Source organism: Falco biarmicus, chromosome 4 (assembly GCF_023638135.1).
Source record: "Falco biarmicus isolate bFalBia1 chromosome 4, bFalBia1.pri, whole genome shotgun sequence".
Lineage (NCBI taxonomy): Eukaryota > Metazoa > Chordata > Aves > Falconiformes > Falconidae > Falco > Falco biarmicus.
In genome coordinates, this window is record NC_079291.1 from 68,750,160 (window position 1) to 68,777,114 (window position 26,955).

Sequence of the window (26,955 nt, forward strand, 5' to 3'; positions counted from 1 at the left end):
GGGCCACGGGCATTGAGCGGGTGTTGCCATGGCGACGGCACCGCCCCGCCAGTCGCTGCCTGGCTCCGCCCCCTTCCAGACCTGGCCGCGCCCCCTCCCGGCTTTGGCCCCGTCCATCCGCGCTCTGGTCTCGCCCTATTCAGCTCTGTCCCCGCCCACCCCCTCTCTGGCTCCGCCCCTCCCCGCTCTAGCCGTGTCCCTCTCTAACCGGTCCCCGCCCCTCCGTGGCCCCACCCCCCCGTGGCCCGGCCCCGCCCCTCCGTGGCCCGGCGCCGTGGCAGCGGGGCGGCCGCCGCAGCCATGGGCACGGTGCTGCAGCGCCTGCAGCGCCTCCTCGATCGCCCCGGGCCACTTGGCGACCTGCTGGGCCGCCTGGAGGCCCGCACCGGCGTCCAGCGGCTCTACCTGGCCACAGGTGCGACCGGCACCCCCGGGTCCCCCCCATCACCCCGGTCCTCCCTTCCCGCCCCTCCCATTTGGGGGGGTCTCCGAGGGTCTCTCCTCTATCCTGGGGTGTCCTGGCAGCCCCTCTGGGCTGTGGGGGGCAGGGGGCACGGGCAAGACCCCCATTTGGGCACACTGGCGGAGCAGGGCCGGGATGAGGGCCGGGGAGGGGAGCAGCACCGCCTGTCCTCACCTTCGGCAGGCGTGAAATCCCGCACACTGACCCAAGGGGGAAGCACACCCCAAAACCCGTGGGGTCTGCATGTCTGAGGTGTCAGCCAGGCCCTCAAGACCCTGCAGAAGCCTGGCCCTGACGGAGGGGGGTCTGTCGGGTCAGTCCCCAAATCATGGCAGGTCTGTCCAGTTGGGGACAGGAGCTCCTGTCCCAGTGTCCCTGTCCTCCCTGCCCGGCGGGAGGGCAGAGGCCCGGCTGTTAACCCGATCCTGTTTGCTCATTCCTGGGAAACCAGCTGGCATCTCCTGGAGGAGCGTCCTCCCAGCATGACGTGACCCCCCTCCGCGCTCTGACCCTCGGCCCCGTCCTGCTCTCTGCCAATTCACACCCCTCCGCATTCTCCAATTTGCTATTTTATATGAAACCTTTCCTGGTTTCCCCCTTCCTCAGCCTTTCACCTTCCGGTGCAATTTCCTGGTCCTTTACCTGCTGTGGGGCTCATTTTCCCACTCAGAGGGAAAAGGGCTCCATGAACGGGCACCTGCCACTGCCAGCAGGTTGGGTGTGGACGTGGTGTGTGGCAGCTGGGCGGCTTCTGAGCAAAAGGGTCTGGGGGCTTCGGTGGTGCTCGGGTCTGATGAGTTTTTGGGGGTAGGGGAGGAACAGAGGCACCGTTTCCACTGAAGAGCAATGATCCTGAGTTCTCGGTCCCTGTCCTGGAAAGGAGAAGCTGCTGCTAAACTAAAAATACTGGATTTGTCCCTCCTCTGGCTCTGGAGTAATTCCTGATTTGTGTTTGAAGCCAGCAGGGTCGGTTCTGCATCCCCGGAGCCAGGAACAACCCCTGGGCTGTGGTTTGGAGCCCATCTTGCCTGGCCTCTGGGCAGCACAGCCAGGTCAGCCGTGCAGTGGCTTTGGTGGAGTAAAAAATCATCCCGGAGGATGGTGTCTCCTTCCCAAGGCACGGGGCCGGCCCTCACGCTGTCTGCTTGCCCTCCTTGCTGGGACAGGCATGGTGGGATGGCTCCGGCCACCCCCCTCAGCAGCTCTTTGTAAGCAAAACCTTTCACTTGGTTTTTTGCTGTTACATAAATTTCTCTGGGGGCTAAACTTAGCCCGTGAAATCCTTCCTAAGGCTCTGGGGGGAAATAAAACCCAGCGCTGCCTGAACCTGCCTCGGAGTTTTCCTTGAAGGGAGATTTGTAATTGCTCCAAAGCCGTGTTGCTCCTGCCTGTCTCCTGGGAAAGACCCGAAGCCCCGTTGGTGCCCGGGGGGGGGCGGGCAGAGCAAGGTGCAGAAATGCTGCAGTGAGCAGAGCGGGGATAATCCATTCCCTGAGCCCAAGCAAGGGCTTTTCTCTAATTCACTGGCACAGACGAGTTAAGTCCTGGCTTTCCTGCCCGCTGCAGGGCACAGAGCTTGCGCAGGCGGAGGAGTTTTTACGGAGCGTGGGGGAGATGCTGCTGGCCTGTGACTGTAAATACCCTTGACTCCGGCTCTGCATGTCCCCCCAAGCTGCTTTCCTGCCCCCATCAGGGTCTGTGTGTCAGCAGGTTGGGAGGGAGCTGTGGGGGGCTGGCATCTCCGGGCCCCCTGAGCCCACACCTGAGCAAGAGCTCTTCCCTGTGGCCACGGTTTTGGCAGCAAGGGCTCCTTGCCCTGGCTTCCCACATCCACCGGCTCTCCCAGCTCCACTGATCCGGCCTCTGTCTGAGGGCTGGGCAGGCTCCAAATGACCAAAGTCTTGGCTTACATTTAATTTTAATGATTTAATTTAATAACAAGGCAGTGGGATTGGATTGCTGGTTCTCAAGGGGCTGAATTCTTAATGAACAGCGGCTGCTCAGCACAAGCACGTGCAGGAGCTGTGTCTAGGGAGCAGAAGGGAGCTGCCCCCAGGCCCTTGGCTCTGGTGGCAAGGCTTTTCCTTGAACAGTCGTTACCAAAATGCCAAGCGGATCCAAGCCCTGCACACAGAGAAGCTCGGTGCTTTGACTTTGGACCACAGGTGTGTGTTAAAAGTCTCTGCTTCTGACATCTCCACAACCTTGGCCCAGGTCCAGGCTGGCGACGGGTCAAAAGCTTTGCAAGTTTATTGTAGTAAAGTCCCTTCCAGGCCAGGGAGGGGACAAACGGTGACAGGAGGAGGTTGCAGCTCCCTTGGGAATGAGCAAGCACCTGCACTCCACGACAGACTCTGCCACATGGCTGCGCAGATGGCATGTTGAGCAACTCCGTGGTCTGGTGTGCAGAGGGTCATACTGGGATTAACTGATGGTGGCTGTTATTCCCAACTAGAGGGTCCTAGCATGTGCCTTTTCTCACTACTGCGATGAGAAAGCTGCTCAGCAGACTGAGCCGGGGTCTCTCCTCACCATCTATGTCAGCAGGCATGTGACGGTCCTTTCTGTCCCCCCTGGCAGGTTCTGTGGCATTCCTGGGGCTGTACCTCGTGTTTGGCTATGGCGCCTCACTGCTCTGCAACCTCATTGGCTTCGTCTACCCCGCATACGTCTCGTAAGTACCAGTGTCCCAGCTCAGCCTCCCTTGCAGCATCTGGAGAGCATTCCCTGGCCTTAGCTGAGGGTCTCCTTGGTAAACAGGGAGTTACAGTTGGGAAGCTCTTAGGACCTTCCTGAAAATGCTGGGACCCAGCTTGGGAGCAGCAGCACCCGGTAGGCAGGTTTGTTCCAGGGTTTGGAGGACTGGGGAAGGAGGTGCCCACCCTGGCAGCAGGACTGCAGCAGCAGTGCCCTTCTCACTCTCCTGCTGCAGCATCAAAGCCATCGAGAGCTCCAGCAAGGAGGATGACACCACGTGGCTGACATACTGGGTGGTGTACGGCATCTTCAGCGTAGCAGAGTTCTTCTCTGACACCTTCCTCTACTGGTTCCCCTTCTACTACGCTGGAAAGGTAACAGCTTTGCCAGGGGCTGCTGGGGCCAGTCCTTTCACCTGGTGGCTGAACTTGGAGGAACCAAGTGTGATGGGCTCTGCCCTGTTATCAGGGCGGTGGTTGTGGCCACGGTGGGGCCACAGTCCAGTGTGGAGCTTCCCACATCAGCTGAGGTCCTGGTACCTCCAGCGAGCTCCAGCCTTGGGAAGCTGCTGCCTTTGGGCCAAGCTGGGACTGGAGCAGCTCAGCTCTTCTCTCTTGTGGGGGCTGCTTTGCTCAGCCTGGGCCCTGCCTTACCATCTTCCAGCTCTGGAGTGTCTCTCCTCCCTGCAGTGCCTGTTCCTGGTGTGGTGCATGGCCCCCGTCTCCTGGAATGGGTCACAGGTGCTCTACCAGAACATCATCCGGCCCTGGTTCCTCAAGCATCACCAGACCGTGGACAACGTGCTGGGCAACCTCAGCGCTAAAGCCCTGGACACAGCTTCCAGCATCACCCGAGAAGGTAACGTGGGCCCCCCAGTCCCTGCTGTCCTTCCCTGTGTCCGGGGCAGGCTGTCTTCTCTGGAGCACAGCCCAACTCCACTGGGATGCAGGCAACTCTCACTTTAATTACCAGCAAGCAGCTGTCCCTCTGTGACCGCGGGCCGTGCTCTCACGGCTGCAGCCCCGTCCCGCCGCGGTGGCAGGAGCCAGGCTGGGGGCTCGCTCTCCTCTCTATAATTCTCTCTCTTCTCTTTGCGCCTCACGGTCCAGTCCTGCAGACTCTGGTCAGCAGCAGAGCCCGGCTGACGGCCGAGGTGGCACCGCAGCTCAGCTTGTCTGTATGTAAAGAGCCGCGGTTCCCGCTGCCGCTGAAGGGGGAAGGGGACGTTCTGCGCTGGTTGCCTTGCTGCTACCACCTGACACTTGGCCGAATCCTGTGGATGGCCACGGCACTGGCCAAACCACTCTCCTGCTCTTGCAAATGCTGATGTGGCCCACGCACAACCACCCCTTCCTCCCTTGGCATTGGTAGAGCAGGCGCTTGCCCTCCTGCTTCTCCGTAGCCAGAAACACCCCCCATAGCCAGACCCCCAAGCCATGTGTCGTCCCTTGGCCCTGCCATGTCTGTGTGTTCCTCAGTGCTGGCACCAACTTGGGGCTCCCAACCAAAGCCCGCTGGATGCAGGAGCTGCCTGCCAGGCCTGGGGAGGGCAGGAGTGGGAGGGAATGGGAACGGGATGGTGGTGCACGGCCAGGCTGGGCTCATCCCCAGGCCACTGGCTGGGTGGCCACTGCTCCAGGGGCAGGCTCCAACACTGTCCCCGTGTCTCCTGCAGCCTCCAGAGCAGCCCTGAACCTGGCACAGGAAGCGGAGAAGAGCAAGTGAGAGGGGCCTGTAGTGGCACTGGCACCGCAACCCCGAGCCTGGGCCTGGAGCCACCCAGGCCAGGCCTGGGTCTGCCTAGGCCAGACCTTGGGCCCTTAGTCCACCTATGCCAGGCCCGGGTCCCAGGTCGCAGCCCCCACTGAGCCAGACCCAGGTCCCGAGACCCAGGTCCCAGCCCCTACTGAGCCAGACCCGGGTCCCGAGTCCCAGACCCCAACCCCCACTGGGCCAGACCCAGACCCAAGTCCAAGACCCGGGTCCCAGGTCCCAGCCCCCACTGGGCCAGACCCAGGCTCCAGGTCCCAGGTCCCACATTCCAGGTCCCATTAGGCCAGGCCCGGGCCCGTCTTCCCCTGACTCGATCCCAGCCCCCACCGCTGCTGCCCCCAATAAACCCCCGGAGACCCCCAGGGCTCCGCAAACCACCCGCCTCCGTGTGCTCCCTGCGGGCGGCGCCTTTAAGAGCGAGAGGGCGGGGCCGTGGGGGCGGGGTGGGCGTGACGTAGGGGGGCGTGACGTAGGGGGCGTGGCGGAAGCGCGGCGCGGGCCGGTGGGCGAGGGGACGTGGCGGGGGAGCGTCGCGGGGGGGGGGGGGGGCATCTGCCCATCCTGGGGTGGGTCCTGTCTGTCCGGGGGGCGTCTGTCTGTCCTGGGGGGTGCAAGGGGGGTGTCCGTCTGTCTGTCTGTCTGTCCTGGGGGGTGGGGGTGGGGGCAAGGGAGGGGGCGGCTCTGTCTGTCCATGCCGGGGCGGGGGGCTCCTGTCTGTCCTGGGGTGGACAAGGGGGGGGCCTCTGTCTGTCTGTCCTGGGGTGGGCGGGGTGTGTGTGTGTGATCTGTCCCTCCATACTGGAGGTGTGTGTGTCTGTCTGTCTTGGGGCAGGCAAGTGGGGGCCTCTGTCTGGGGGAGGCTGGGGGTCTGTCTGTCCTGGGATGGGCAAAAGCGGGGGGGTGTCTGTCTGTCTGTCCCAGGGGCAGAGGTCTGTCTTGTTGGGGGGGGGCATGTCTGTCTGTCCTGGGGTGGGTAGGCGGGAGGCCCCATCTGTGTGTCCTGAGGGGGGAGTGGGGCAAGGCCGGGGGGGCCTCTGTCTGTCCCCGGGGAGCTCTATCTGTCTGTCCTGGGGTGGGCAAGAGATGGGAGGTCGCTCTCCACCTGTCCAGGGAGGGTGAGGGTCAGTCTGTCCTGGGATGGGCAGTGTCTGTCTGTCCTAGCGGGTGGGGAGGGGGTCTGTCCACCCTGCAGCAGGTGGCAGGAGGTCGATCGGGACAGGCAAGGGGCAGCAGGGGATCTGCCTGCCTGTTGGGGGGGGGGCAGGGGGGTCTGTGTGTCTGTCCGAAGGGCAGCATGAGGGAGGGGGGGTGTGTCGGTCAGTCTGTCTCTCTGTTGGTTGGGGTGGGGGCAGCGCAGGCCACTTATCCCCTGCCCCCCCCAGCCCCCATGCATGAGGCCACCCCGTGATGAGCTCCAAGGCCAAGCGGGTGCTGCCCACCCGCCCTGAGCCCCCCAGCGTGGAGCAGATCCTGGCTGACGTGCAGGGCACCCACCCAGGCGACCCCATCTTCCTCCTCCCCACGGAGCCCTGCCGGGACCACGGCCCCTCCCCAGGTGAGCAGAGAGAGCAGGGTGGGCTGGGGTCTCCACCACCCCCAGGTGAGCTGAGAGGGCAGGGTGGGTGGGGGGCTCCCCCAGCCCCAGGTTGAGCCCCCCCTGCCCTGCCCCCTGCCAGGCTCCCCCAGCCCCGCTGTGGACGAGAGGGAGCAGCTCTACTGGCAGAGCCGTTCCTACGTGGAGATGAACCAGCGGCTGCAGGAATCCCAGGAGCGGCTGCGGGAGCAGTGCGAGGAGCTGCGGCAGGCGGGAATGGCCTTGGAGCGCGGCATTTCGGAAATGAAGCAGAAAGCTTTCTGAGCCCGGCGGCCTTAGTGCTCGAGATCCCTCTACACAGGTGCCGGAGTTTCCTCGGGACTCCAGCAGTTGCGGTTTTGCCTGCCTGAATCAGGGGTAGAGCCACTAGGGTTTGGTTTACGGGAGGATCTGGCGTTGCCGCGCCTTGCCGGCACCTCGCTGGCGTGTCGGAGGGGCTGTGCCACCTTGGCAGCCTGACCTTTCCCTGGGGAGTGGTGTGATCTGCTGCCCATGGCCGGGGTAGAGCTGGCTGGCACGGCGGCACGTTCCTGGTGCAGGAGGAAAGGCTCGGCTGCCGCCCTTGGTCCCTGCTGCCTGTGAACTTGATCCCCCGTGGGTGGCATGTCCTTTGCACCCTTGCGCCACAGCTTCACCTATGACTTTTCCATCTGGTACTGCCCTGAGGATGACCACATCGCCTCCCGCATCTCGGAACGCTTGAAGAAAGAGGGTTTTCGGGGCTACACAGAGCACCAAGACCAAGTAGCCGGGACATCCGTCGTCCTGACTGCTATCAAGGTCATCGAGGCCAGCCGAGTGGCCATCCTTCTCCTCTCCGCCAAGTCACTGGGCGACCCGTGGTGCCATCGTGTTTCCCAGTGGAACCTGTATCACATCATCCACTGCCATGGCACCAAGGTGATCCCCGTCTACGTGGGCGTGAAGAAAGACCAGGTGCCCGGCTTCCTGCAGCACCTCCTGGAGCTGGAGTACCAGACCGAGTTCTTCTTTGACAGGCTCGTGCACAGCCTGCGAACGTCCCACTCGGCCACCAGCCGGGCCAGGCCAGCCCCAGTCCCCAAAGCAAAGAGCTGAGGGACCCAGGGTGGCTGGGGGGCAGTTTTGCAGCCTCTCTGGGGTCCGCAGCCCGGTTTTACAGCCTGTTCAGGGGCCAGCGTCCCATATTGCAGCCTCCTTGGGGTCTGGGGGGTGGTTTTGCAGCCTCTTTGGGGTCCCGGGGGCCGATGGCCCTGCAGTGATGGTGGCAGGAGCAGAGTTGTCCTGTAGTGCTAATAAAGGTGGTGGCAATGGGTCACCCCAGTGCTGGGGATTGTCACAAATCTCACTAAAACCCTTCTGGGAGAACTGAAGATGCGCCCTGCTGTCTGCACGCCCCCACGGGGGCTGAAATCGAAGCCAGACCCCGGGGAGCACTGGCGTTGCTGCAGGTGGTTTCGCACCCCTGCAGCCGTCACCCTGTGGGTGCCTCTTCCCCTTCCTGCCCCGCTTGGGGGTGGTCCGTGCTCCCCTTTCACACGTGATGTGGGGCCTCCTCTGCTGCCGGTGTGGAGTGCAGCAGCATCGTGTCACTTCGGCAGAGGGATGGGGGTGAGGGGCAGCCCTGGGGGGCTGCTGCTGCTGCTGGTGGTCCTCTCTTTGGCTGGGCTGGGTGAGCACCGGGGCGGTGGGTTGGGGGCGACTGGCAGGGTCGTGGTATTGCTGGCTGACAGGGATGGGGCTGCTGGGGGGGCTGGGACGTGCTGGGGACCCCCAGCCCTTTCCCTCTTGATGGGGCAGCCGATGGGTGGCAGCTGGACACCGGGACAGGCTGTCCTTTCCCCCGCAGCGCAGGGCTGGCTGCAGCCATCGGTTATTGGGGGACACGAAGCCAGACCCCACTCCAGGCCCTACATGGTGTCCATCCAGTTCGGGGGGGTTCATGCCTGTGGGGGTGCGCTGCTGCACAAGCGGTGGGTGCTGACAGCCGCCCACTGCTTCCCTCAGCCGTGAGTCTGGAGTGGCCGCATCCTGCCTGGTGCGGTGGGGTGTCTCGGTGGGGTACACACGGCCAGCACTGGGCTGTGGCCGGCACTGGGCTCCCACCAACACTGGCTTTCACCGTGGGGCAGGATGAGGGCCAGCGGCACGGTGGTGGTGGGGCTGCACAGGCTGCAGGAGCTGGGGGTTGACACGCAGACCTTCCCCATCCGGATGGCCTGTCCCCACCCTGGCTATGACCGACAGACAATGGAGAACGACCTTCTCCTTCTCCAGGTGGGGCTTGCACCGGCCGCAGGGCAGGGTTTGCCATGGGGCTGGAGCAGCGAGACCCTTGGCAGTGCCACGAGGGCAGCCGGTGAGGGGGCAGGTGGGGTCTGTGCCATGCCGGTGCTGAGTGACATTTCCTCTTGTCACCTCCAAGCTGCTGAGTGACATTTCCTCTTGTCACCTCCAAGCGCTTTCGCAGCTTGGTGACATCCCCCAGCTCCTGCAGGTGCTGTGCTGGTTTGGTGTTCCCCCTCAGCCACCCCCCCACGGCAGCAGGGTGCTACCTGCCAGCCCCAGCCGTGGCAGGGGGTCTAATGCTGCCCACCACCCTGTCTGCAGCTGGAGGGGAAGGTGGCACTGAGCAGGACACGGCGGGTCATCGGGCTGCTGGGCCAGGAGCCGGTGGGGGGGGCAGCCTGCAGCTTGGCAGGCTGGGGGCGCCGGGGGCGCCGGGGGCTCTCGCCCACGCTGCAGGAGCTGGAGGTCACGGTGCTGGACACGCAGATGTGCAACAACAGCCGCTTCTGGGACGGCGGCATCGGCCCCACCATGATCTGTTTCCAGGGGCACCGTCGGGGCTCAGCACCCTCCAAGGTGAGGAGGAGCTGGATGGGGGGCAAAGGGCTTTGCAAGGGGGGCAACCGGCTGCAAAGCTCTGCCCACGCTGAGCCACCGTTCTTGGGTGTGGGGGACCCCAGGGAGGATGCTCACCCCGAGCAGAGAGGCAAGATGCGCCACCAAGCATCGGGGGTGTGTGGGGGTGGTTCCTGGCCCCTGGCTGGGGTCCACACCCCACTGTCACCCCCACCCAGGGTGACTCTGGTGGCCCCTTGGTGTGTGGGAAGCGGGCGGCGGTGGCCGGTGTGTTGTCCTTCACCAGCCAGGACCTCACCGACCCTTTCAAGCCACCGGTTGCCACCTCGGCTGTGAAGCACAAGAAATGGATCCGGAAAATGCTGCGGGGGGGCTGCGGCTCCCCCCAGGCCCCAGCGCATGGGACAGACAGACCACCCGTTCCTATTTACACAGGTTGGCTTTTAATTCTTAATACTGTCCAGAGTCCCAGTCAAATAACATCCTTGGTACATACATACAGCAATGGGGGAGGGGGGCCTGGCAAAACCCGCAGGATTGTCCGCGCAGGAGGGGGCACACATGGAGTGGTGGTGGTGGCGGGCGGGAGTGGGGGGCACTGCTGGCTCTCCTGGTCATGCACATGGTCATGGCACGCAGGAGTGGGGACACGTGCTGCCCCCAGGGACTTTGTCCCCATGACCCTGGTGCACGTCCCTGGGGACATCGTGTGTGTCCCCCCACAGCTCTAGTGTCTTCCTGGCCTCCGTGCGTACTCCCATGGCTCTGGTGCAACCCCCCAGAGCCCCTCGCTATGCTCCCCCAGCCCCCTGGGTGTGCCCCTGTGTCCCCTGCGCATGTCTCCATAGCCCCACGTCTGTCCCTGCAGCCCCACCATGGCACTGGGATGTGGGGGGCCCACAGGTCACCCCATTGCAAGCTGTAGGGTGGGAGATACCCAAGGGGTCAGGGAGCACCTGGACCAGGGGGTCCCTCTGCAGCCTGCCCCATCCCTGGGGCTGAGACCCTTCCTGCACACCCCATCCCAGCCCCGGGGCCAGCTGGCAGCAGGAGCGGGGGTGTCCCCCGTGCTTTGGGGCCAGGAGCCCCCGTGCTCGTGGGCGCAGTCCAGTCCTGGGTGGACTCGTGTCCACGGCCTGTGGGGACACGCCGGGATCCTGGCTGCGAGCCGGGATGGGGCTCTTCCACCCCAGGGGTGGGAGGCTGAGGGGGCTGCAGATGGGAGTGAGGGGCCCCAGACCCTTCCCTGAGGGTTGGGCACCCTGGTGCCGGCTCAGCACCCCGTCCCCTCCCAACACAGCGCCCTAGCCTGGTGACACGACCCTGTGAGCAGCCCCCCTGACCCGAGCCCGCTGGGACTCCTGCCGCCTGGCTCCTCCCGATGCCACCTTGAACCTCTGCAAGCACTATGGCTGCAGGTTGCCCATTAGCAATCAGCTGTGCACCTTAATTAGGCACCTCCAGCAGCACAGCTGGGGAGTCCTGACCCCTGTCTCCCCATGGCCACGTGCTCTCCCCCCCACAAAGCCTCTCCCTGCGTGGATCCAGCCGTGCGTTCCCTTCCCCCCCCCCGTTAATAAATGAGCTGTGATTGCTGGCAGAGCCGGGTGTTGGTGCTGCAATGAGCTGAAGCATGCGGCGGAGACCTGGCGTCGGGGCGCAGCATCTTCCCGGTGTGCAGGATTAGGCCCTGGTTCAGCCTCTGCCCAAGGCAGATGAGCAGGATGGGGGGACATGGGAACATGGCCCCCACCTGGGCTTGTCCCGGGATGACCATCAGCAGGAGGAGGTGGCCACCGAGACCCCAGGTTGGGGTATCAGCCCTGGCCCCAGTGCCCAGCGTGTCCCCCCAGCTCTGCCCAGTCCTCTGCACTGGGAACTGCAATGCTCCGGCACAGCAAGACCCCAGCTGGGGCAGGCAGCGGGTTGGGGTGACTCGCCAGTCCCCCGCTGTCCCACATCGCTGTCCGCCCCCAGCACAGTCCTGGCTAGCTCCTGCGGGGCAAGGGGTGTCACGGGACCCTTGCCAGCGTTTCCTCTGCGGCAGCTGCTCAAGCTTGGATTTTCTCCACCGCCTTGTCGGCCACCACTGTCACTGCCATGGGGCTGGGGACGTAGTTGAAGGGGGTGACACGGGCAGCTCTGCTCGGGGAGCCATGTCGGCTGGCGGGGAAGGTCCCAGCGGGCGCCTCGTGGCCGAAGGAGATGGGCAAGGCGGCCTTGGTGGGGGCCAGAGCTTCACCATTGCAGGTGGCACGGCTGTGTGGGGGCCCCTCGCGTGTCTCCAGTGTGGGAGAAGTGCTGGAGTTGGTCTTGGTGGTGGAGAAGTCCTCGGTCTGCACCACGGCATCGCTCGTCTTCCTGGGGCTGGGGGTGCTGGGGTTCTCCTCCTCACCGGCACCTGCCAGCGGCAGGGCAGAGGAGGGCAGCGTGCTCTTAAGGATGTGGGGGATGTCTTCATCCCGAATCCTCCGCCAAGTGCCCTTCATCACCACCACCGGTGGCTTTGCCGGCTGCCCGCCAGCTACTGCCTCAGTCTGCCGACGCTGTGCCGACGCCTCGGAGTGGGCAGAGAGGACGGAGGAAGGGCTGCCTGTCCTCCGTGCCATGCTGATGTTGGGCGAAGATGAGTACCTCTTGAAGGGCTCGGGCATGGGGATGCTGGTCTTCACCGGCAGCCGGGATGGGCTCTCGGAGCTGGTCCTCCGCGGTGGCTTGACCCCAGTGGGGACTTTGCCGCCGGGCTGGGCTCTGGGGACAAGGGGCCGTGGGCTGGGGGACCCCGGCTTGGCCGCCTTCAGCTCCTCACAGCGGGAGGAGCAGAGGAAGACGGCTGGGAGGACAGCACGGCTGCGCTGTGGGGAGGCACGGCGAGGCAGCGAGGCGTCCGGCTGCGCCATGGAGAGCTCGGTGCGGTGCCGCAGCAGCAGGCTGGAGGATTCTTTGATGAAGGTGAGCTGGCGCAAGAAGCCGGAGCGGTCCGAGTCGCTCCCACTGGAACGGGTAGATGACATCCGCACCAGGTTGAGCCGGCTGCCCCCTGGACCTCCCGGCCCCGCGCCCCGTGCCTTGCCACCATCTGCCTGCTCCTCCAGCACTGGCATGGCCCCCCGGCCCGGCAGCACCTTCCTGCTGGGCTTCTGCATGAAGGGGATGCGGACGGGTGACTTCTGTGTCTTGGACTGCTTGGGGGCTGGGGACTTGGGGGCCGGCACTTTGGCTGGGGCTCCCTGTGGGGACGACGAGCCGCCCACCTTGCCTGCGGCTGGGGGACCCTGTTTGGCGAGCTGGGAGGGTGACGGCAGCTTCTTAGGGGCGTGCTGGGAGGGGGTGGAGGTGCGGGAGGAGCCTGAGGAGGGGGGTCTCTTGCCAATGCGGGCGGGCGGCGTGGTGCTCCTCTTGGGCAGTGCCAAGTCACTGGTTTCGGGGGGCTTGCCCAGCCGGTGCAGGCTCCGCGAGCGCTGCTGGCTCAGCGAGAGGTTCTTGGCTGGTGGTGCCTCGGGCTTCGCCATGGGGCTTTTCTTCGGGGTGGCCCGCGGGCTGGGGGTGTCCTTGGCCAGGCTGGGCATGTAGATGACAGTCCTGCCACGGAAGACCACAGGCAGGTTGGGGACTGGCTTGGTGGGTGCTGGGCTGCGCTCTACCCTGGTGCCACCGCGGCTGGTGGGACGGGCACCCGGCGCGTCCTTCTTCTCTGGGCGGCTCTTGCTGTGCTCCCTCCTTGCCGCATCCCGGCTGGCCGCGCTGCCGGCCCGTTTCTTCTCCTGCCTGCCCAGGGAGAGCTGCAGGGTGGACCCAACCGAGAGCCCCGACATGAAGGAGAGGATGGAGTCGGACTCGGAGGAAGGCTCCCGCGAGAGGGAGGCAGCAGCCTGGTGCAGCCAGGTGACAATGGAGTTGGCACCCTCCTGGATGGCTTGCCACTCCACACTGTCCAGGTCCGAGCCCCGGTCAGAGCCGACGTCCTCAGCAGGGCGATGCCTCCCCTCCCCCTTCCGCTCCCTCCCGCCAGTGCCCAGTGGCTTCTGCTTGCGCTCCACCATCCTCCGGCGAGCTGAGGGCCGCCGGCGCTTGGGCATGGCTGAGCCAATGCACTTCTGCAGCAGGTCATCCTCCGAATTGAGGCTGGGGGAGCTGGGGGAGCCCCCCTGGGCCTGCCCGGCTGCTGTGGCTGACCACAGCCGGGGGGCTTTGACACAGGGCTGGCCCCGCTCCTCTCCGTCAGAGAGGTTGGCATCACTCAGGGAGCTCATGGAGGAGCTGAGAGAGTAGCATGGTGGTGTCTCGTCAGCGATGAGGTTGTTCTGTGGCTTCACCTTGGCTGGCTGGGGACCGGGCTCAGGCTCCCTCCGGGGAATGGAGCCGCCCCAGCGCTCCTGCCTGGGCGCCCGGCCGGGCTGGGACACCTCCCTGCCCACCTCAGGCAGCTCGTCCGAGTCCTGCTCGTAGAAGCAGTACACAGCTTCCTCCGTTGGCGTGGTGTGGCACAGTGACTGGAAGGCCACCCCATCCTCCCGGGGAGCATCCTTCCTCCCGGGGGGACCACTGCTCCTCCCCACCTCCAGCTCCAGGCTGGCTCCGCTCTTCGGCAGGTTCTGGCCCCACTTGCCCTCCCCACCTTGCCCACGGCTCGATCCAGCTTTTCCCTTGCAGGCTGAGCTCAGCCGGGCGGGTGCTGAGCTGCCGGAGGCGGCTCTCCTGGCCGTGACAGTGCTGGTGCTGCCCACCTCACGGTGCCCCTCAGGCAGGACCCCTGCCGGGTGCCCCATCCCCGGGCTGCGGGGGCGCTCAGCCTCCTCGGCAGCCGGGTAGCGCAGGGTCTCATCGCTCAGTGAGGCGGCGCTGGAGAAGTTGACGGGGGTCCCGTCGGCTGAGTCGGTAAAGGAGTCATCGTCCTTGAAGAGGTCGCGGGCGGTGGCGCGAAGGTGCTTGGGGACGCTGGGGTGCGTGTGGGCTGGCACCAGCATGTAGACAGGGACGTGCACCGGCTTCTTCGTCTGGGGGTGCAGGACCTGGCCAGAGAGCAGGGAGGTTTTCACCTTGCGGAAGCGGGAGGGCATGGCGGAGCTGATGCACTCCTTCAGGATCTCGATGTCGTCATCAGATGGGGGCTCGGGGCGCTCGGCTCGCTTCCGGCTCCCCTCCAGGTACCGCTCCTCCAGCCGCTCCTCCCGCTTCTCATGAGCCACGAAATTCAGATTGTTCTTCTCCGGGAAGGTGGGCATCAGCTTGAGCTCCACGTCCTTCTGCACATAGTGCTCATGGAGGGGCAGGGCGCTCAGGCTGGAGGCACAGGAGAAGTTCTCGTTGGGTTTCTCCACTGTGAAATAGACCATGGAGTCCAGGTCCTGGGGCAGCTGGAAGCGTTCCTTGAAGTCGGTGATCTCCATGAACTTCTTGACGTTATTCTCCCACTGGATGTTGAACTGGCTGGTCTCCTTCTCTGGTTGGCAGCCCAGCTCGAACAGGGGCGTTTTGCTGCGGCTGGGCGGCATTGTCTGCCCAGGGCTGTCAGGCAGCTCGCTGGGACTGATGGTACCGCTGATCATCTCACTGCAAGGGTCGCTCTGGATGGAGCTGGCGATGGAGGGGCTCTCAAAGCTGCCCAGGGAGCTGACGGAGCTGCAGCGGCTCATCACCAGTGGCGTCTCCTGGATGTAGTTCTCCGAGGAGCTGGAGGGCGTGAGGTCCTCCTGGCGCGATGGTGATGACTCGCGCAGGAAGATCTTGTCGCGCTTCGGGAAGGGGATGGAGATGGGCTGGGAAATCCCCACCAGTGTGACCGGATCTGCATCCCCTGCCTTCTCCTTCTCCTGCCTCCCATCCTCACCTTCCACATCGCCTTCCTCCATCTCCAGGATCTCCAGGGAGGAGTCACTGTCCAGGTCGTTCTCACTGTGGCTCTGCCCATCCAGCACGTTGTCTGCCGAGGAGAGAGAGGAGAGGGAGCTGCACCGGGAGAAGCAGATTGGGGTGTCCTCCACTGAGTACTTCTGCACCGACTCCTGCTCCACTGTGGCTGGCGGGTGGGCAGGCAGTTTCTCTGGGATCTTGCTCAAGGTCTCAGCCGTCTGCAGCAGCGCCGGGGGGAGCCAGGCTTGCTTTCTGCCCAGGAGGGAGGGGTGGTGGCCGGCGCTGGCAGCCGCGCCACTCTTGGCCAGGGTCTCGAGCAGGGGGACGTGCTGGTAGGACGGGGAGAGTTTGATGGTGTGGACCTGGGGGTCAGGGCAGAGCTTGCTGCCCGCCTCCTTCTTCCACTCAGGCTCCTTCTCCAGTGCCCTGGGGCTGGGGAATGTCACCGTCTTCTTGGCCCGTTCGGGCAGGTCTCGCTGCTCCAGCTTGTCCGGCTCAGCCGGGTCTCTGCCCTTGAGCGTGGGGGGTTCGACCCGCTCTGGCTTGCCACCCAGGATGCTCTTGAGGTCGAGCCGGCTGGGCCGCTTCTGGTACCGCTGCAGCTCGTCCCGATAGTCGAGGAAGGCGGCCCTGGTGCAGGGCTTCATGTGCTCCTTGGTGCAGTAGCCATCGCTGGTGCTGCCGCTGTTGAGGCTGTCATTGGACAGGCTGGTGTAGGCGGTCTTCAGCCGCAGCAGCGTGTGTGCCCGGCTCAGGCTCTCCCGCTTGGCAAAGCCACTGGTGTCCGAGAGGCGGCACGGTGAGCAGGACTGGGCGCGTGCCTCGTGCACCTCCTCGGGGCCGTACTGCCAGTCCAGGCAGTGGTCCTCCGAGCTGAGGCTGAAGCTGTCATCTGAGGACGTGTGCATGGTAGAGATGTCCTCCACCAGCTTGTCGATCTTGGCCACCGTGCTGGAGATCTTGTTGGCCAACTTCTCAGCAGCCAGTGAGACGTCATCCTCCGGCAGCGCCGGCTTCTTGGGCTCCGCCGGCTTGCCGCTGCCGTCCTTCTCTGGCTCCGGGCATCGCCTCTGCGCCAGCGCCCGGGGCAGCGCCTGCCCCTGGAGGAAGGAGGAGTTGAGGAACATGGAGAGGACAGAGGCACTGGCCGTCTCCACACCGGTGGAGATGTTGGGCACCTCATCATCATCGAAGCAGCCAGAGTCAGAGGCGTAGTCCTTCACCAGGCTCTCCATGTGCCGCGTCGGCTTCTTCACGCTCTGGCTTTTCAGGCTCTGCTTCTCCATGGTGTCGAAGGTCTCGGCCAAGTGCTTGGCATCCAGCTCAGCCTCCAGCGCCTTCTGCTTGCGCATGTAGAGCGAGGGCATGCAGGAACCTGGCGAGACGACGGCCGTGTCCTTGTACTTGGGGGGCCGGTTGGTGAGGAGGTTGCGGAGCGCAGCCGCACTGCCCATGGCGATCATCTTGTGCTTGGAGTGGATGAGGTTGCGCAGCATGCTGACCGCCCCCAGGTCCCAGAGCAGCTCCTGGTCATGGGGGCTACGGGCAGACAGGTTCCACAGGGTGCCACAGGCATTGCTGACGATGGTGAGGCTGTGCGAGCGCAGGTGCTGCAGCAGCGTCTGCAGGCAGTTGTGGTCCCGGAGTACCTGCCTGCAGGATGGGGGGGATACCTGGCCATCAGGACGGTCCCTGACCCCCCTCCACGCCACCGTCCCCACCCCATAGCAACCCTCACCTGTAGTCCTCCCGCGTGGCGATGAGGCTGGAGACATTCCTGAGGATGCCACCGCCGCTCTCGATGATGGCCAGCGAGTTGCTCTGGCACTTGTAGGTGAGGGTGCTCACCAGGAAGCCCAGGGCTCCCTCCACCCCGCAGATGGCAGCTTTGTTCTCTGTGCTGTGCGCGGACAGGTTCCACAGCGCGCTCAGGACGCTCTTCAACGTGGACTCCTGTCCCGGGGACACACACATACGCACCCATCACCCCCCGTCCGGCTGCCCTGGCACCTGCTGCCACCCGCTCCGGTGCTCACCTTGCCAGCGTGCAGCGCGCACCGTGTCAGCCCAGTCACGCTGCCCACCTCACGCAGCACCTTCTTGCTGTTGATGTCAGCTCTCCAGGAGAGGTTCCTCAGGATGCTGGAGACCACCTGGGAGGGCAGAGCGGGGTGGGTGTGTGTGGGGACCATCCACTTTCCCGGGGGAGCCCCCCACACTGCCAGCACCAACCTGGTGCAGCTCCTCACTGTCGGAGCCCAGCTGAGCCACGATGGCCTTCATGCAGCCCCGGCGGGAGCACAGCGTTGCCTGTGGGGAGGATGAGGATGGTGAGGGTGATGCCGTGACCCCTGCTTGGTGCTGCTACACCCCCCTCTCTGCCGTCCCCCCCAACCTTGTTGACCACATCGCCGAAGGTGAGGTTGGTGAGAGCCATCCCCGCGTAGCGCCGCAGTGCCAAATTGAGGGGGTCGCTTGTCATCTTGTGCATCTCGTAGTCCACCTGCAGCAGCTCGGCCACTGCCTGCAGCCCACCTGTGGGGCAGGATGGGGGGTCACTTGGGAAAGGGATACCCCCCCACCCCCGGCACACCCTCCCCAGCACTGCTGCTGCAGCACCAGGAGGAGGGTGGGCAGGGATGGCTGCGGAGCCAAAGGGATGGAGCCCCCAGCCCGGTGCTCACCCAGCTCGTTCATGGCCCGCCGGTACTCCTCATCGAAGGAGAGCTTCATGATGGCACAGGTGGCCTGGCAGATCTGGGGCTCGATGGGCACTGGCACTGTGGGGAGAAGGGGGGGTCAGCCCCAGGGTCCAGCACCGACAGTCTCCCCTATTGCCCCCCACCTCTAGCACATGCGGATGCTCACAGCCGCGTGCACTGCCAATAGAACCATGTAGGTTGGAAAAGGGTCAGAAAAGACCTTTGAGATCAGGTCCAATGGCAGCCACGCACGGGTGTACGCATGGGCTGGCACCCCACTTGCCCCCGTACCCGCGCTGCCCTCGGGGTCTTTTTCTCCATCCCTGCTCTGCATCTGCAGCCAGTCCCAGCAGGTCTCCGAGTAGGAGCGGATCTGCTCCAGCACGTGCAGCACCCGCATCTCCTTCTTGGCCTGGCCCTCGTCAGGCTGGGAGAAGACGATGTTGTGGAGGGCGGCGTTGGCACGCATGCGGGCGTCCTTGGCGCCAGTGGGGCTCTCGGGGGGGCCCGGCTCGCCGTCTGAGTCGTGCAGGATCTGGATGAGCAGGGGCAGGCAGCCTGACTTGCGCATGGCCAAGCAGCTCTCCTGCGAGCTGGACATGGCCAGCAGTGTGCGGGACATGTCGTCTTTGTCACGTGTGGCCAGCATGGACAGGAGCCAGAAGACCACCTCCACCTGCAGGAGGGGGACTCAGGGTTACACACAGCCACCCCCACCCCCCCCAAACCCCTGCCACCCCAGACAGGCTCTGGCACGGCTGCCCCTCACCTTGCTGCTGCCCCCCTCCTCGGGGTGGGTTGGGGGGTCCAGGCTGCCATCCCCCTCCATGCCCAGTGCCTTCCCACAAAGCTGCAGAGGAGGGGGCAGATGAGGGGCAGGTTGCAATGCATCCACCCTCGTCCCAGTGCCCAGCCCCCTCCCGGCATTTCAGGAACCCACTGGTGCCACTCAGTTTGGCAGCTGTTGCAATTGTTGCTTTCATCAATGCCAGGGCTGTATTTTAAGCTGGGATCGGGGCTGATTGGCACCGGGGGGTGGGGGTGGTGCTGCCACAGCAGTAGGCTCAGGAAAGGAAGAGTGTGGGTGAGGCGAGTGGGGCAGGCAGCATGGAGTGTGCTACAGCTGAGCCCACGGAGCTGTTTGCATGGGTTGGCATCGGAGGGGATGTGGGGAGGCTGGGGTGATGAGGGAGCTGGGGGTGATGGAGGGCTGGAGGTGATGGAGGAGCCGTGGGTGACGGAGGGGCTGTGGGTGATGGAGGGCTGGGAGTGATTGAGGAGCCGTGGGTGATGGAGAGCTGGTATTGATGAAGGGGCTATGAGTGATGGAGGGCTGTGGGTGATGGAGAGGCTGGGGATGATGGAGGGCTGGGGGTGATGGAGGGGCTGTGGGTGATGGAGGGGCTGTGGGTGATGGAGGGGCCGTGGGTGATGGAGGGGCTGAGGATGACGGAGGGGCCGTGGGTGATGGAGGGGCTGAGGATGACGGAGGGGCCATGGGTGATGGAGGGGCTGAGGATGATGGAGCAGCTGGGGACAATGGAGCAGCCATGGGATTATGGAGGGCCCAGAGATGCTGGCAGTGCCGTGGCAATAGTGGGGTGGCCGCCCCGGCGGCTCTGGCAGATGCTGCAGAGCCACCATCGCCCGCCCGCCCGCTGCGCTCCATGGCCTACTTCTCGTCTCCATGGCAACTGCCCATTTCACGGTGCCCGAGCCACACAAAGCCCTGGCTGTGCCGCCGGCGAGAGATGGGGACAGCGCGGGGACCATGCGGGGGGCTGGCCTGGCCCCGCCGCCCTCCCCAGGCTCCAGCGCTCCGTGGGGGCTGGGGGCAGGGCCCGGTGGTGGCCCCTGGCCCCATCCCTGCTACCTGCGGCTCCGGCTGCTGCACCTTGTCCTGCGCCTCCATCAGCTCTTTGTCGATCTGCTCCAGCCGGGATGCCCGGATCTGGGGGGGGAAAAGCAGGTGTCCATGAGGGCTGGGGGCTGGGACACACCCCCCCACCTCCCCAGGACCCCCAGCACCCCCAGAGCCAGGCATGAGGGTGCACGGGGCTGGGGCAGCCGGGGGCAATGCACCAGGGTGCGTGGGGCTGGGGGTGGGTGCATAAGCGTTGCATGGAGCTGGGTGCAAGGAGCTGGTGCAAGGCTGTGAGCGTGCAAGGAGCTGCGTGTGATGGACATGAGTTGGTGCAAGTGTGCAAGGCTGCAAGGAGCTGCATGGGATGGACACAAGAAGCTGGTGCAAGGCTGCAAGGAGCTGCTGCAAGCGTGCGAGGGTGCAAGGAGCTGCATGTGATGGACAGACACAAGGAGCTGGGTGTGAGAGTGCGAAGAGCTGGCTGTGAGCGTGCACAGCCCTCCGTGCACAGTTGCACAGCCCTTGGTGCAAGGTTGCATGGTGCTGAGCACGAGGGTGCATGGGACTGGGTGCACAGAGCTGGGTGTGAGGCTGCATGGAGCTGGGTGCAAGGGCGTGTGGGGTTGAGCCGGTTGGGATGGGGCAGCGGGAGTCCCCCCGGGGTGCACGACGGGAGGAAGGGGAGGGATGGCTCCCCCACCCTGACCTGCGCCCGCTGCACCATCTCATCCGCCGTGCCGAAGCGCTCCTCCATCAGCGAGCGGATGTGCTGGGCCTCGAACTGCAGCTGCTGCCGGATCAGATCCATCTGCATGGAGAACTGAGGGGGGCCGGGGGGGGAGGGGGCAGCATGAGGCGGGCAGGGTCCTGCCTGCACCCCGAGGCCTGGGCAGGGGGGTGCTGGGCTGCCCCCCACTCACCGTCTCCACGTGCGGCAGCTCGTCCAGGCGCGTGGCCAGGCTCTGCAGCTGCGCGTAGTACCACACCTTCTCCTTCTCCTCCTTCTCAATCTCCCCCAGCAGAAAGCACCTGGGGAGGCGGGGGGAGCCCCGTCAGCGCAGCCCCCGACCCTCCCGGCCCCATGCATCCCCCCCACAGCCATCACCTCTCCCGGTCGAGCTCCTCCAGCATCCGGAGGGTGGCTCTGCCCAGGTCCCCAGTGCCATCCCGGTGGGACACGGGTGGCAGCAGGCTGTCCTTGTCACTGCGCCCAGCGCAGGCCACCTCCGCCGGGAATTTGAGGTTGTAGAGGCTGGTGATGTCCATCTGCAGGGCTGGGGATGGGGACAGTGGCATGAGAGTGGGCTTAGTGGGGACCCCCCCTCCTCCCCACCCTGCTTGGGCACCCACCTTAGTGGGGACACCCCCTCCTCCCCACCCTGCCCGGGCACCCACCTTTCAGCTGGTCCAGGACCTCCGTTTGCCCCGAGGACACCATGACCCGTGCCTCCTGCTCCAGCTTGCCCTGGAGGTGCTTCAGGACCTCCTAAAACAGGGATGGAGCCGTCAGGAAAGGTGTGGGGTCAGTGTGCCCCCTACCCCCCCGCCCTCCCGGGGCTTGTTCTCACCTTCATGTCCGAGGTCTCATTCTCCAGCTTGGAGAGGTGGTTGGAGTTGTCCTCCAGCTCCCGCCGGAGGTGGCTGTTCTCCTTCTTCAGTGCCTCCACCTGCCGCACCAGCTGGTCGTACGAGGCGATGGAGCCAGACATCTTCACCTCCTCCAGCGCCTGGGTGGGGGTACAGGTGGGCAGCACCCCAAGGTGCCCCACAGCACTCTCGCGAGCCCCCCTCAGCACCCCACAATGCAGCCCAGGGGACCCCCACCACCCGCACACCCCCGCACACCCAGGGAGGAGGCAGGCTGCCCTGGCAAGAGCTGGTGCCCCCCCAGAGCCTCCCAGGAGGCACAAGGAGGCACAAGGAGGGTGCCCGGCCCCATCGCCCCACAGGCAGGCAGCCCCGGCCCCCCCAGCCCCCTGCCAGCCCCTGCCTGATTTCCATCCTCTGCAGCAGCTCAGCCCTCCGCTCCCTTCCCCCTTTGTCTCTCTTTTGTCTTCTCCTTCTCAGAACCATCTCCCGCTTCGCTCCCCCCCACCAGCAAGGCCAGCCCCATCCCCCCCCGCAGCACCCCCAGCCCCACTCTGCCCTCCACACACCCCCAGCCCCCCTGTCCCCCCCCCAGCCAGCCCCAGCTCCCCAAACCTCCTCCTTGCCGCAGTGCCCATGGCCACCCCTCGCACCTGCCGGGGGGGCACATGCGGCACCAGCACACTTGGGCAATGGGGGGGGGGGACAGGGACCCCTCGTCACCACCCCCGTGGGCCAGGCTGGTGGGTGAGAGCACAACGGCCCCACGTCGCCTTCGTCAGTGCCACGTGTGTGCACGAGTGTGCGTGCAAGGGGTGTGCACACATGGGGGGGGGTGCACAGTGGAGAGGGGAGGGGGTCCCCTTCTCCCCTTACCCCACTGCAGCCACCTGCTCACCCTTCCCCACATCGCCCGCGGTGCTGGGGCAGGATGGGACCCATGCCCCCCTGCTGCAGCAGGGTCAGGGACAGCGGCTGCCCGGGGCAGTGGCAGGATCGATCCCTGGCGCTGTCAGTGTCCCTGCCCCCCCCAAAGCCTCCCTGCGGCAGCTCGCCAACACCCTGGGACACCTTTGAGGGGGCTCCGTCCCCCCTCAGCCCCAAGGCAGCGGTGGGACCCAGCCCCCTCCCCAAGGCCCCACCGATGTTCTTCCCACCCCAGGAGCCATCCCGGCTCCCACCCTAAACCGCTCCCTTGTCCCTGCACCCCACATCGGCTTGGGGACCCCCCCACTTTGGGTGCTGCTGCGGGGTGTGCCTCCCCCTCCCCATGCTGGGGCCAGCCACGCTTCTGGAGGGAGACAAAGACCTCACGAATTCGCTTCTCACCGCTGCCAAGGCAGCAAATAACCCCCCCAGGAGAGAAATAATACTCAGGAGGGGTGGGCATGGGGCTGGGGTGCAAGGGGTGGGAGGTGGTGGAAGGGCTGGGGGGGGTTGGGATGGGGGCTGCCGGATCAGGATGCAGGCTGCGGATCTGGGATGCAGGGTGGACAATGAGGGATGCAGGAGGGAGGATGTGGGAGGATGGGTGAGGGATGCAGGGGGATGGATGCGGGATGAGGATGACAGATGCGGGATACAGGAGGAGGGATGCAGGATGCAGGAGGAGAGATGTGGGATGAGGAATGAGGAATGTGGGATGTGGGATGCAGGAGGAGGGATGAGGGATGTAGGATGAGAGATGCAGGATGCAGGAGGATGGATGTGGGATGAGGGATGCAGGAGGACGGATGCTAGATAAGGGATGCAGGATGTGGGCTGAGCACAGCATCCCATTGCTACGGTGACAGCAGATGGGGCAGCGCAGGCGGGTCCATGGCCCTTCCCCAGCACCCACCAAACATGGGGGGGCTCAACACTGCGGGACACCGTGGGGGGAGAACAAAAGTCGGGGTCTCCTGCAGCTACAGGGGAAGACATTCCCAACCCACCCCCCCGTACCCCAAACCTCTCAGCGCCGACTGAACTGTTCAGAGTCAGGGCTCCAACCTGGCTCCACTGGGGGTGGGTGCTGCTTGAGCCCCCTCCCCCGGAGCTGCCCATGGGGTGCCCCCGCCCTGCACGATGCCAGGGTGCTCTGGCCAGCCCCCCCCGGTGCTGTGTCATCCTGCAGCAGGTCAGGACAGGCTGGGACATTCGGCTACAGACACCCCAGGCAGGACATGGCACCAGCCCCATTGCACGGCGTGGGGAAACTGAGGCACAAAGCTGTTCCCCCTCCCCCCGGGACCCCCCCCTCCATGGTGACTGCTTTGGTTTGCAGGGAGTGGGATGCTACTGAGCCAAACAGCAGCTGGAAGAGCCTGGGGGCTGCTGCAGCCCCTTGGTGGGATACTGGCCAGTCTCTGGGACCCCCCCAGCTCCGGGGGGGCTGCTGGTGCAGCCACAAAACCGGGGCACCCCACACCACCAGCCTTGCCCCGGCTCCTGCCACTCTCCTGCCCTGCCTGGGGAAGCATGGGGGGGAGGGGCTGGGGGTTGACAGGGTGGGGGTCTGAGCTGTGGACCCCCGGCTCCCCGGGCAGGGACAGCCAAGCACAGCAGCGCTGGGGCTCTGCAGCCTGCAGGGAGGGGCTGGCCTGGCGGCACCTGCATTTGCAAAGCGTCTAGACTCAACGGGAAAGGGGGGGCCCAGGGCTGCGGGAATCAGGGAGGGGGGGCCAGGGCTGCAGCTATGCTCCTGCATGCTCTGGCACTGTGATGGTCACTGTCCCATGGGACCCGGTGGCCCTCCATGGGCTGCTGGAGACTGGGCGGTGTGGGCATCTCAGAGGGGGCTGGGGCTGCTGTGTGCACGCCCCGGGGGGGTGCAATGGCTCAGGGCCCTGGGGACCTGGCACCCCAACACCCAACAGCTGCCCCTCCCTGCTCAGGGCACCCCAGAACTGGCTGAGGCCACTGGTGGGGCCTGGATCCAGCCAGCCAGGTCCTGGCAGGGCAGGTGATGCTGCAGCAGGTGGAGAAGCAGCATCTGCGCTGCCCACCGCACCCACTGCCCATCGCACCCCCTGCTCACCATGCTGCCCACTGCACCCACTGCCCACCACACCCACTGCCCATCGCACCGCCTGCTCACCATGCTGCCCACTGCACCCACTGCCCATCGCACCCCCTGCTCACCATGCTGCCCACTGCACCCACTGCCCACCGCACCCACTGCTCACCATGCTGCCCACTGCACCCACTGCCCACCACACCCACTGCCCATCGCACCCCCTGCTCACCATGCTGCCCACTGCACCCACTGCTCACTGCACCCACCACACCACTCACCACGCTGCCCACCGCGCCCACCGCTCACCAAGCTGCCCACCGCACGGCGCTGCCCATGGCACACACCGCTCACCGCACTGCCCTGCCCTCCCCTGCACTGGCCAACCTGCTGCATCAGCCTTCTGCACCATGCTGCACCGCACCGCACGGTGCCGCCTTGGCCGGAGCCCCCTGGGCCTGGCGGAGCGAGACAGGGCCGGTGGAGCACTGCACCCCGTGTGCCCCACACTCCCTGCACCCCTCGGCTCCCTGCCACCTGACCGAGGACAGGGATGGGGACAGGGATGGGGTGGTCCACGGTCCCAGCACTGCAGCAGCCGCCCAGCGCAGCCGCCTGTGACAGAAGCCACATCTGAGCCCCCTGACCGGCTGCGGCTCCCAGAGCCCCTCAGGGACGTTAAACAAACAGCGTGTTGTCACCAGCTCCCGCTGATCGACCCGCCAGCACGTGGTGGCCTTGGGGACCCCCAAGCGCAGCAAACCCACCCCAGGGAGCACCAGGCTGGCCCCGCAAACACGACCCTCTTCCACCCCACCCCCCCGACTCCCAGGCAGCACCGGCACATGCCAAGGTCATACATGGGGGCACATGTAGGGTCATCCGTGGGGGCACACACAGGGATGCTGGCACATGGGGTCTGCTCCCCCCTCCACGTGCAGCAGCCGACCCCCCGCAGTACCGACGGCCCCCCCAACGCCCCCGTGCAGCAGCTGCTCCCCCACACGCGTGCACACACGCACGTATGCTGCACGCACACGCGTGCACACGCACGTCACTGCCTTTGGACAAATGTGGAGCCCAGGCAGGGTCCGGGGGGGGGGGGGGGCAGTGGGGTGACCCACACCCCAGCAGACATACCCCCATGCAGGGACCCCTGGGGCCAACCCCCCCCCCAACCTTCCCCATGCCATGAGAGCTGGCACTGGGGTTGGGGGGCAGGAATGTCACTACTGGTGCCTGGCACCCCGCACCCAGGGGGGGCTGGGGACAGCCCTGCCCAGGGCCCCCACACTGGGACCCATGGGAACCCCTACCCCGCGGTGGGCTTGAGGTTTAAAGGCCGAGATTGTTGAGGGGCGGGTTGGGGGGGGCAGGGTGGGGGGTGGGTTTGGGGCTGTGGGTTGGGGACCCAGCCCCAGCCTCTTGGACCAGCCCTGCACCGAGGAGGGGGTTGTGCGGGGGGGCGACCATCGGGCCGGGGTGGGGGCCATGCTGCCACCCCAACGGGGGACCCCCAGCCGCGGGGACAGCTGCCCCCCCCGCCCTGTCCCCAAGATGGGGGGTGGGGTGGGGATGGGATGAGGATGGAAGGTCTGTGCTGCCCCCCCCCCAGCCCGGCGGATCCCCGGCATTGTCCGGCCTTTGTCCCGGCGGGACATGGGAGCTAAATGCTGCGCCCCCCCCGGACACCCCCGACCCCCGGGATGGAGCAGCGCCCGCCGCATGACGGCAGGTTCCGCGCAGCCAGGGCCGGGGGCATCCTCCCCCGCGGGGGGGACACGCACAGGCAAATCGGGGCGCCCCCAACCGCATCCACCCCCCCCCCCGCAGTCCAGCAGCGCACCCAGAGCCCCCCCAACCTGCGAGGGACCCCCGCACCCCTCCGCTCAGACACCCCCCACCCGGCGCGGTCCCCCCCATCCCAGGCGGCTGCAGCGGCCGGAGCCGCTGGGACCCTCGGGGGGCTCGGGGGGGCAGGGGGGAGCCCGAGGGAGCCCGGAGGGGGCAGGTGCGGCCGTACCTCATCCCCGGCAGCGGCGGCGGCGCAGCGGAGCTGGGCGAGGCGCGGCCCCGAGCAGCCGCATCCCGCCCCCGCCCCCCCCCGGCTCCCGGCCGGGATTTTCCAGCGGCGCCGCCGCCGTCAGAGGGCGGGAGCCCCCGCGCCGGTACCGGGGGAGATGAAGCCCCTGTGCCCCCCCGGGCCGGTACGAGGGGAGATGGAGCCCCCGAGCCCCCCCGGGCCGATACCGGGGCTGGGGGAGATGGAGCCTCCCGGGCCAGTACTGGTGCTGGGGGAGATGGAGCCCCCGTGCCCCGCCTGGGCCGGTACCAGGGGAGATGGAGCCCCCCCAGGCTGGTACCGGAGCTGGGGGAGATGGACCCCCCTGGGCCGGTACTGGGGCTGGGGGAGATGAAGCCCCCATGCCCCCCCGAGCCGGTACTGGGGCTGGGGGAGATGGAGCCCCCGTGCCCCCCCTGGGCTAGTACCAGGGGAGATGGAGCCCCCCCCAGGCTGGTACCGGAGCTGGGGGAGATGGAGCCCCCTGGGCCGGTACTGGGGCTGGGGGAGATGGAGCCCTT

At 66.0% G+C, this 26,955-nt stretch overlaps 4 protein-coding genes across 13 annotated transcripts; 3 read left to right on the forward strand and 1 right to left on the reverse strand.

Moving 5' to 3' along the window:
- Positions 1 to 245: 245 nt before the first annotated feature.
- Positions 246 to 5,312, forward strand: REEP6 (receptor accessory protein 6). 3 transcript variants are annotated; one of them, XR_008821555.1, is made up of 7 exons: positions 246 to 415; positions 3,044 to 3,137; positions 3,396 to 3,534; positions 3,850 to 4,018; positions 4,270 to 4,337; positions 4,836 to 5,011; positions 5,054 to 5,312. XR_008821555.1 is itself a non-coding variant. In XM_056336925.1 (6 exons), the coding sequence occupies exons 1-6, from the start codon at positions 301 to 303 to the stop codon at positions 4,851 to 4,853; spliced, it is 603 nt and encodes a 200-aa protein (XP_056192900.1). In that variant the 5' UTR covers positions 246 to 300; the 3' UTR covers positions 4,854 to 5,312. The 3 variants fall into 3 exon arrangements, 2 of the variants coding, with proteins under 2 accessions (XP_056192900.1, XP_056192901.1); XM_056336925.1 differs by having other exon boundaries at positions 4,836 to 5,312; XM_056336926.1 differs by lacking the exon at positions 4,270 to 4,337 and having other exon boundaries at positions 248 to 415; positions 4,836 to 5,312.
- A 69-nt stretch (positions 5,313 to 5,381) lies between these two features.
- C4H19orf25 (chromosome 4 C19orf25 homolog) lies at positions 5,382 to 7,862 on the forward strand. Of its 3 annotated transcripts, none has more exons than XM_056336928.1 (3): positions 5,382 to 5,435; positions 6,316 to 6,533; positions 6,610 to 7,862. In XM_056336928.1, the coding sequence occupies exons 2-3, from the start codon at positions 6,341 to 6,343 to the stop codon at positions 6,789 to 6,791; spliced, it is 375 nt and encodes a 124-aa protein (XP_056192903.1). In that variant the 5' UTR covers positions 5,382 to 5,435; positions 6,316 to 6,340; the 3' UTR covers positions 6,792 to 7,862. The 3 variants fall into 3 exon arrangements, with proteins under 3 accessions (XP_056192903.1, XP_056192902.1, XP_056192904.1); XM_056336927.1 differs by having other exon boundaries at positions 5,415 to 5,499; XM_056336929.1 differs by having other exon boundaries at positions 5,415 to 5,499; positions 6,316 to 6,488.
- An 18-nt stretch (positions 7,863 to 7,880) lies between these two features.
- GZMM (granzyme M) lies at positions 7,881 to 10,973 on the forward strand. Of its 4 annotated transcripts, none has more exons than XM_056336924.1 (6): positions 7,881 to 8,178; positions 8,356 to 8,515; positions 8,639 to 8,783; positions 9,117 to 9,371; positions 9,683 to 9,806; positions 10,672 to 10,973. In XM_056336924.1, the coding sequence occupies exons 1-6, from the start codon at positions 7,881 to 7,883 to the stop codon at positions 10,677 to 10,679; spliced, it is 990 nt and encodes a 329-aa protein (XP_056192899.1). In that variant the 3' UTR covers positions 10,680 to 10,973. The 4 variants fall into 4 exon arrangements, with proteins under 4 accessions (XP_056192899.1, XP_056192897.1, XP_056192896.1 ...); XM_056336922.1 differs by having other exon boundaries at positions 8,004 to 8,178; positions 9,623 to 9,806; XM_056336921.1 differs by having other exon boundaries at positions 8,020 to 8,178; positions 9,590 to 9,806.
- Positions 10,974 to 11,113: 140 nt separating this feature from the next.
- On the reverse strand, positions 11,114 to 26,491 carry APC2 (APC regulator of WNT signaling pathway 2). Of its 3 annotated transcripts, none has more exons than XM_056336919.1 (15): positions 26,396 to 26,491; positions 21,359 to 21,517; positions 21,186 to 21,276; positions 20,896 to 21,064; positions 20,711 to 20,819; positions 20,497 to 20,610; positions 19,821 to 19,877; positions 18,696 to 18,776; positions 18,218 to 18,602; positions 17,909 to 18,004; positions 17,620 to 17,759; positions 17,457 to 17,534; positions 17,261 to 17,377; positions 16,963 to 17,177; positions 11,114 to 16,877 (listed from the first exon to the last, which is right to left on the reverse strand). In XM_056336919.1, the coding sequence occupies exons 2-15, from the start codon at positions 21,497 to 21,499 to the stop codon at positions 11,423 to 11,425; spliced, it is 7,248 nt and encodes a 2,415-aa protein (XP_056192894.1). In that variant the 5' UTR covers positions 21,500 to 21,517; positions 26,396 to 26,491; the 3' UTR covers positions 11,114 to 11,422. The 3 variants fall into 3 exon arrangements, with proteins under 3 accessions (XP_056192894.1, XP_056192892.1, XP_056192895.1); XM_056336917.1 differs by having other exon boundaries at positions 19,800 to 19,877; XM_056336920.1 differs by lacking the exon at positions 20,497 to 20,610 and having other exon boundaries at positions 19,800 to 19,877.
- Positions 26,492 to 26,955: the final 464 nt, after the last annotated feature.

Coding starts and splice junctions, on each gene's coding strand:
- APC2 (XM_056336917.1), bottom strand. CDS start 21,499: ATGTCTGGCTCCATCGCCTCGTACGACCAGCTGGTGCGGCAGGTGGAG. Junction 19,878..20,496: donor AGATGGTGCAGCGGGCGCAG/GTCAGGGTGGGG, acceptor TTCCCCCCCCAG/ATCCGGGCATCCCGGCTGGA. Junction 18,603..18,695: donor AGGAGGGGGGCAGCAGCAAG/GTGAGGGGCAGC, acceptor CCCCTCCTGCAG/GTGGAGGTGGTCTTCTGGCT.
- GZMM (XM_056336924.1), top strand. CDS start 7,881: ATGCGCCCTGCTGTCTGCACGCCCCCACGGGGGCTGAAATCGAAGCCA. Junction 8,784..9,116: donor ACGACCTTCTCCTTCTCCAG/GTGGGGCTTGCA, acceptor CCCTGTCTGCAG/CTGGAGGGGAAGGTGGCACT. Junction 9,372..9,682: donor GGGGCTCAGCACCCTCCAAG/GTGAGGAGGAGC, acceptor GACCCTTTCAAG/CCACCGGTTGCCACCTCGGC.
- REEP6 (XM_056336925.1), top strand. CDS start 301: ATGGGCACGGTGCTGCAGCGCCTGCAGCGCCTCCTCGATCGCCCCGGG. Junction 3,138..3,395: donor GTCTACCCCGCATACGTCTC/GTAAGTACCAGT, acceptor CTCCTGCTGCAG/CATCAAAGCCATCGAGAGCT. Junction 4,019..4,269: donor TTCCAGCATCACCCGAGAAG/GTAACGTGGGCC, acceptor CTCACGGTCCAG/TCCTGCAGACTCTGGTCAGC.
- C4H19orf25 (XM_056336928.1), top strand. CDS start 6,341: ATGAGCTCCAAGGCCAAGCGGGTGCTGCCCACCCGCCCTGAGCCCCCC. Junction 6,534..6,609: donor GGGGTCTCCACCACCCCCAG/GTGAGCTGAGAG, acceptor GCCCCCTGCCAG/GCTCCCCCAGCCCCGCTGTG.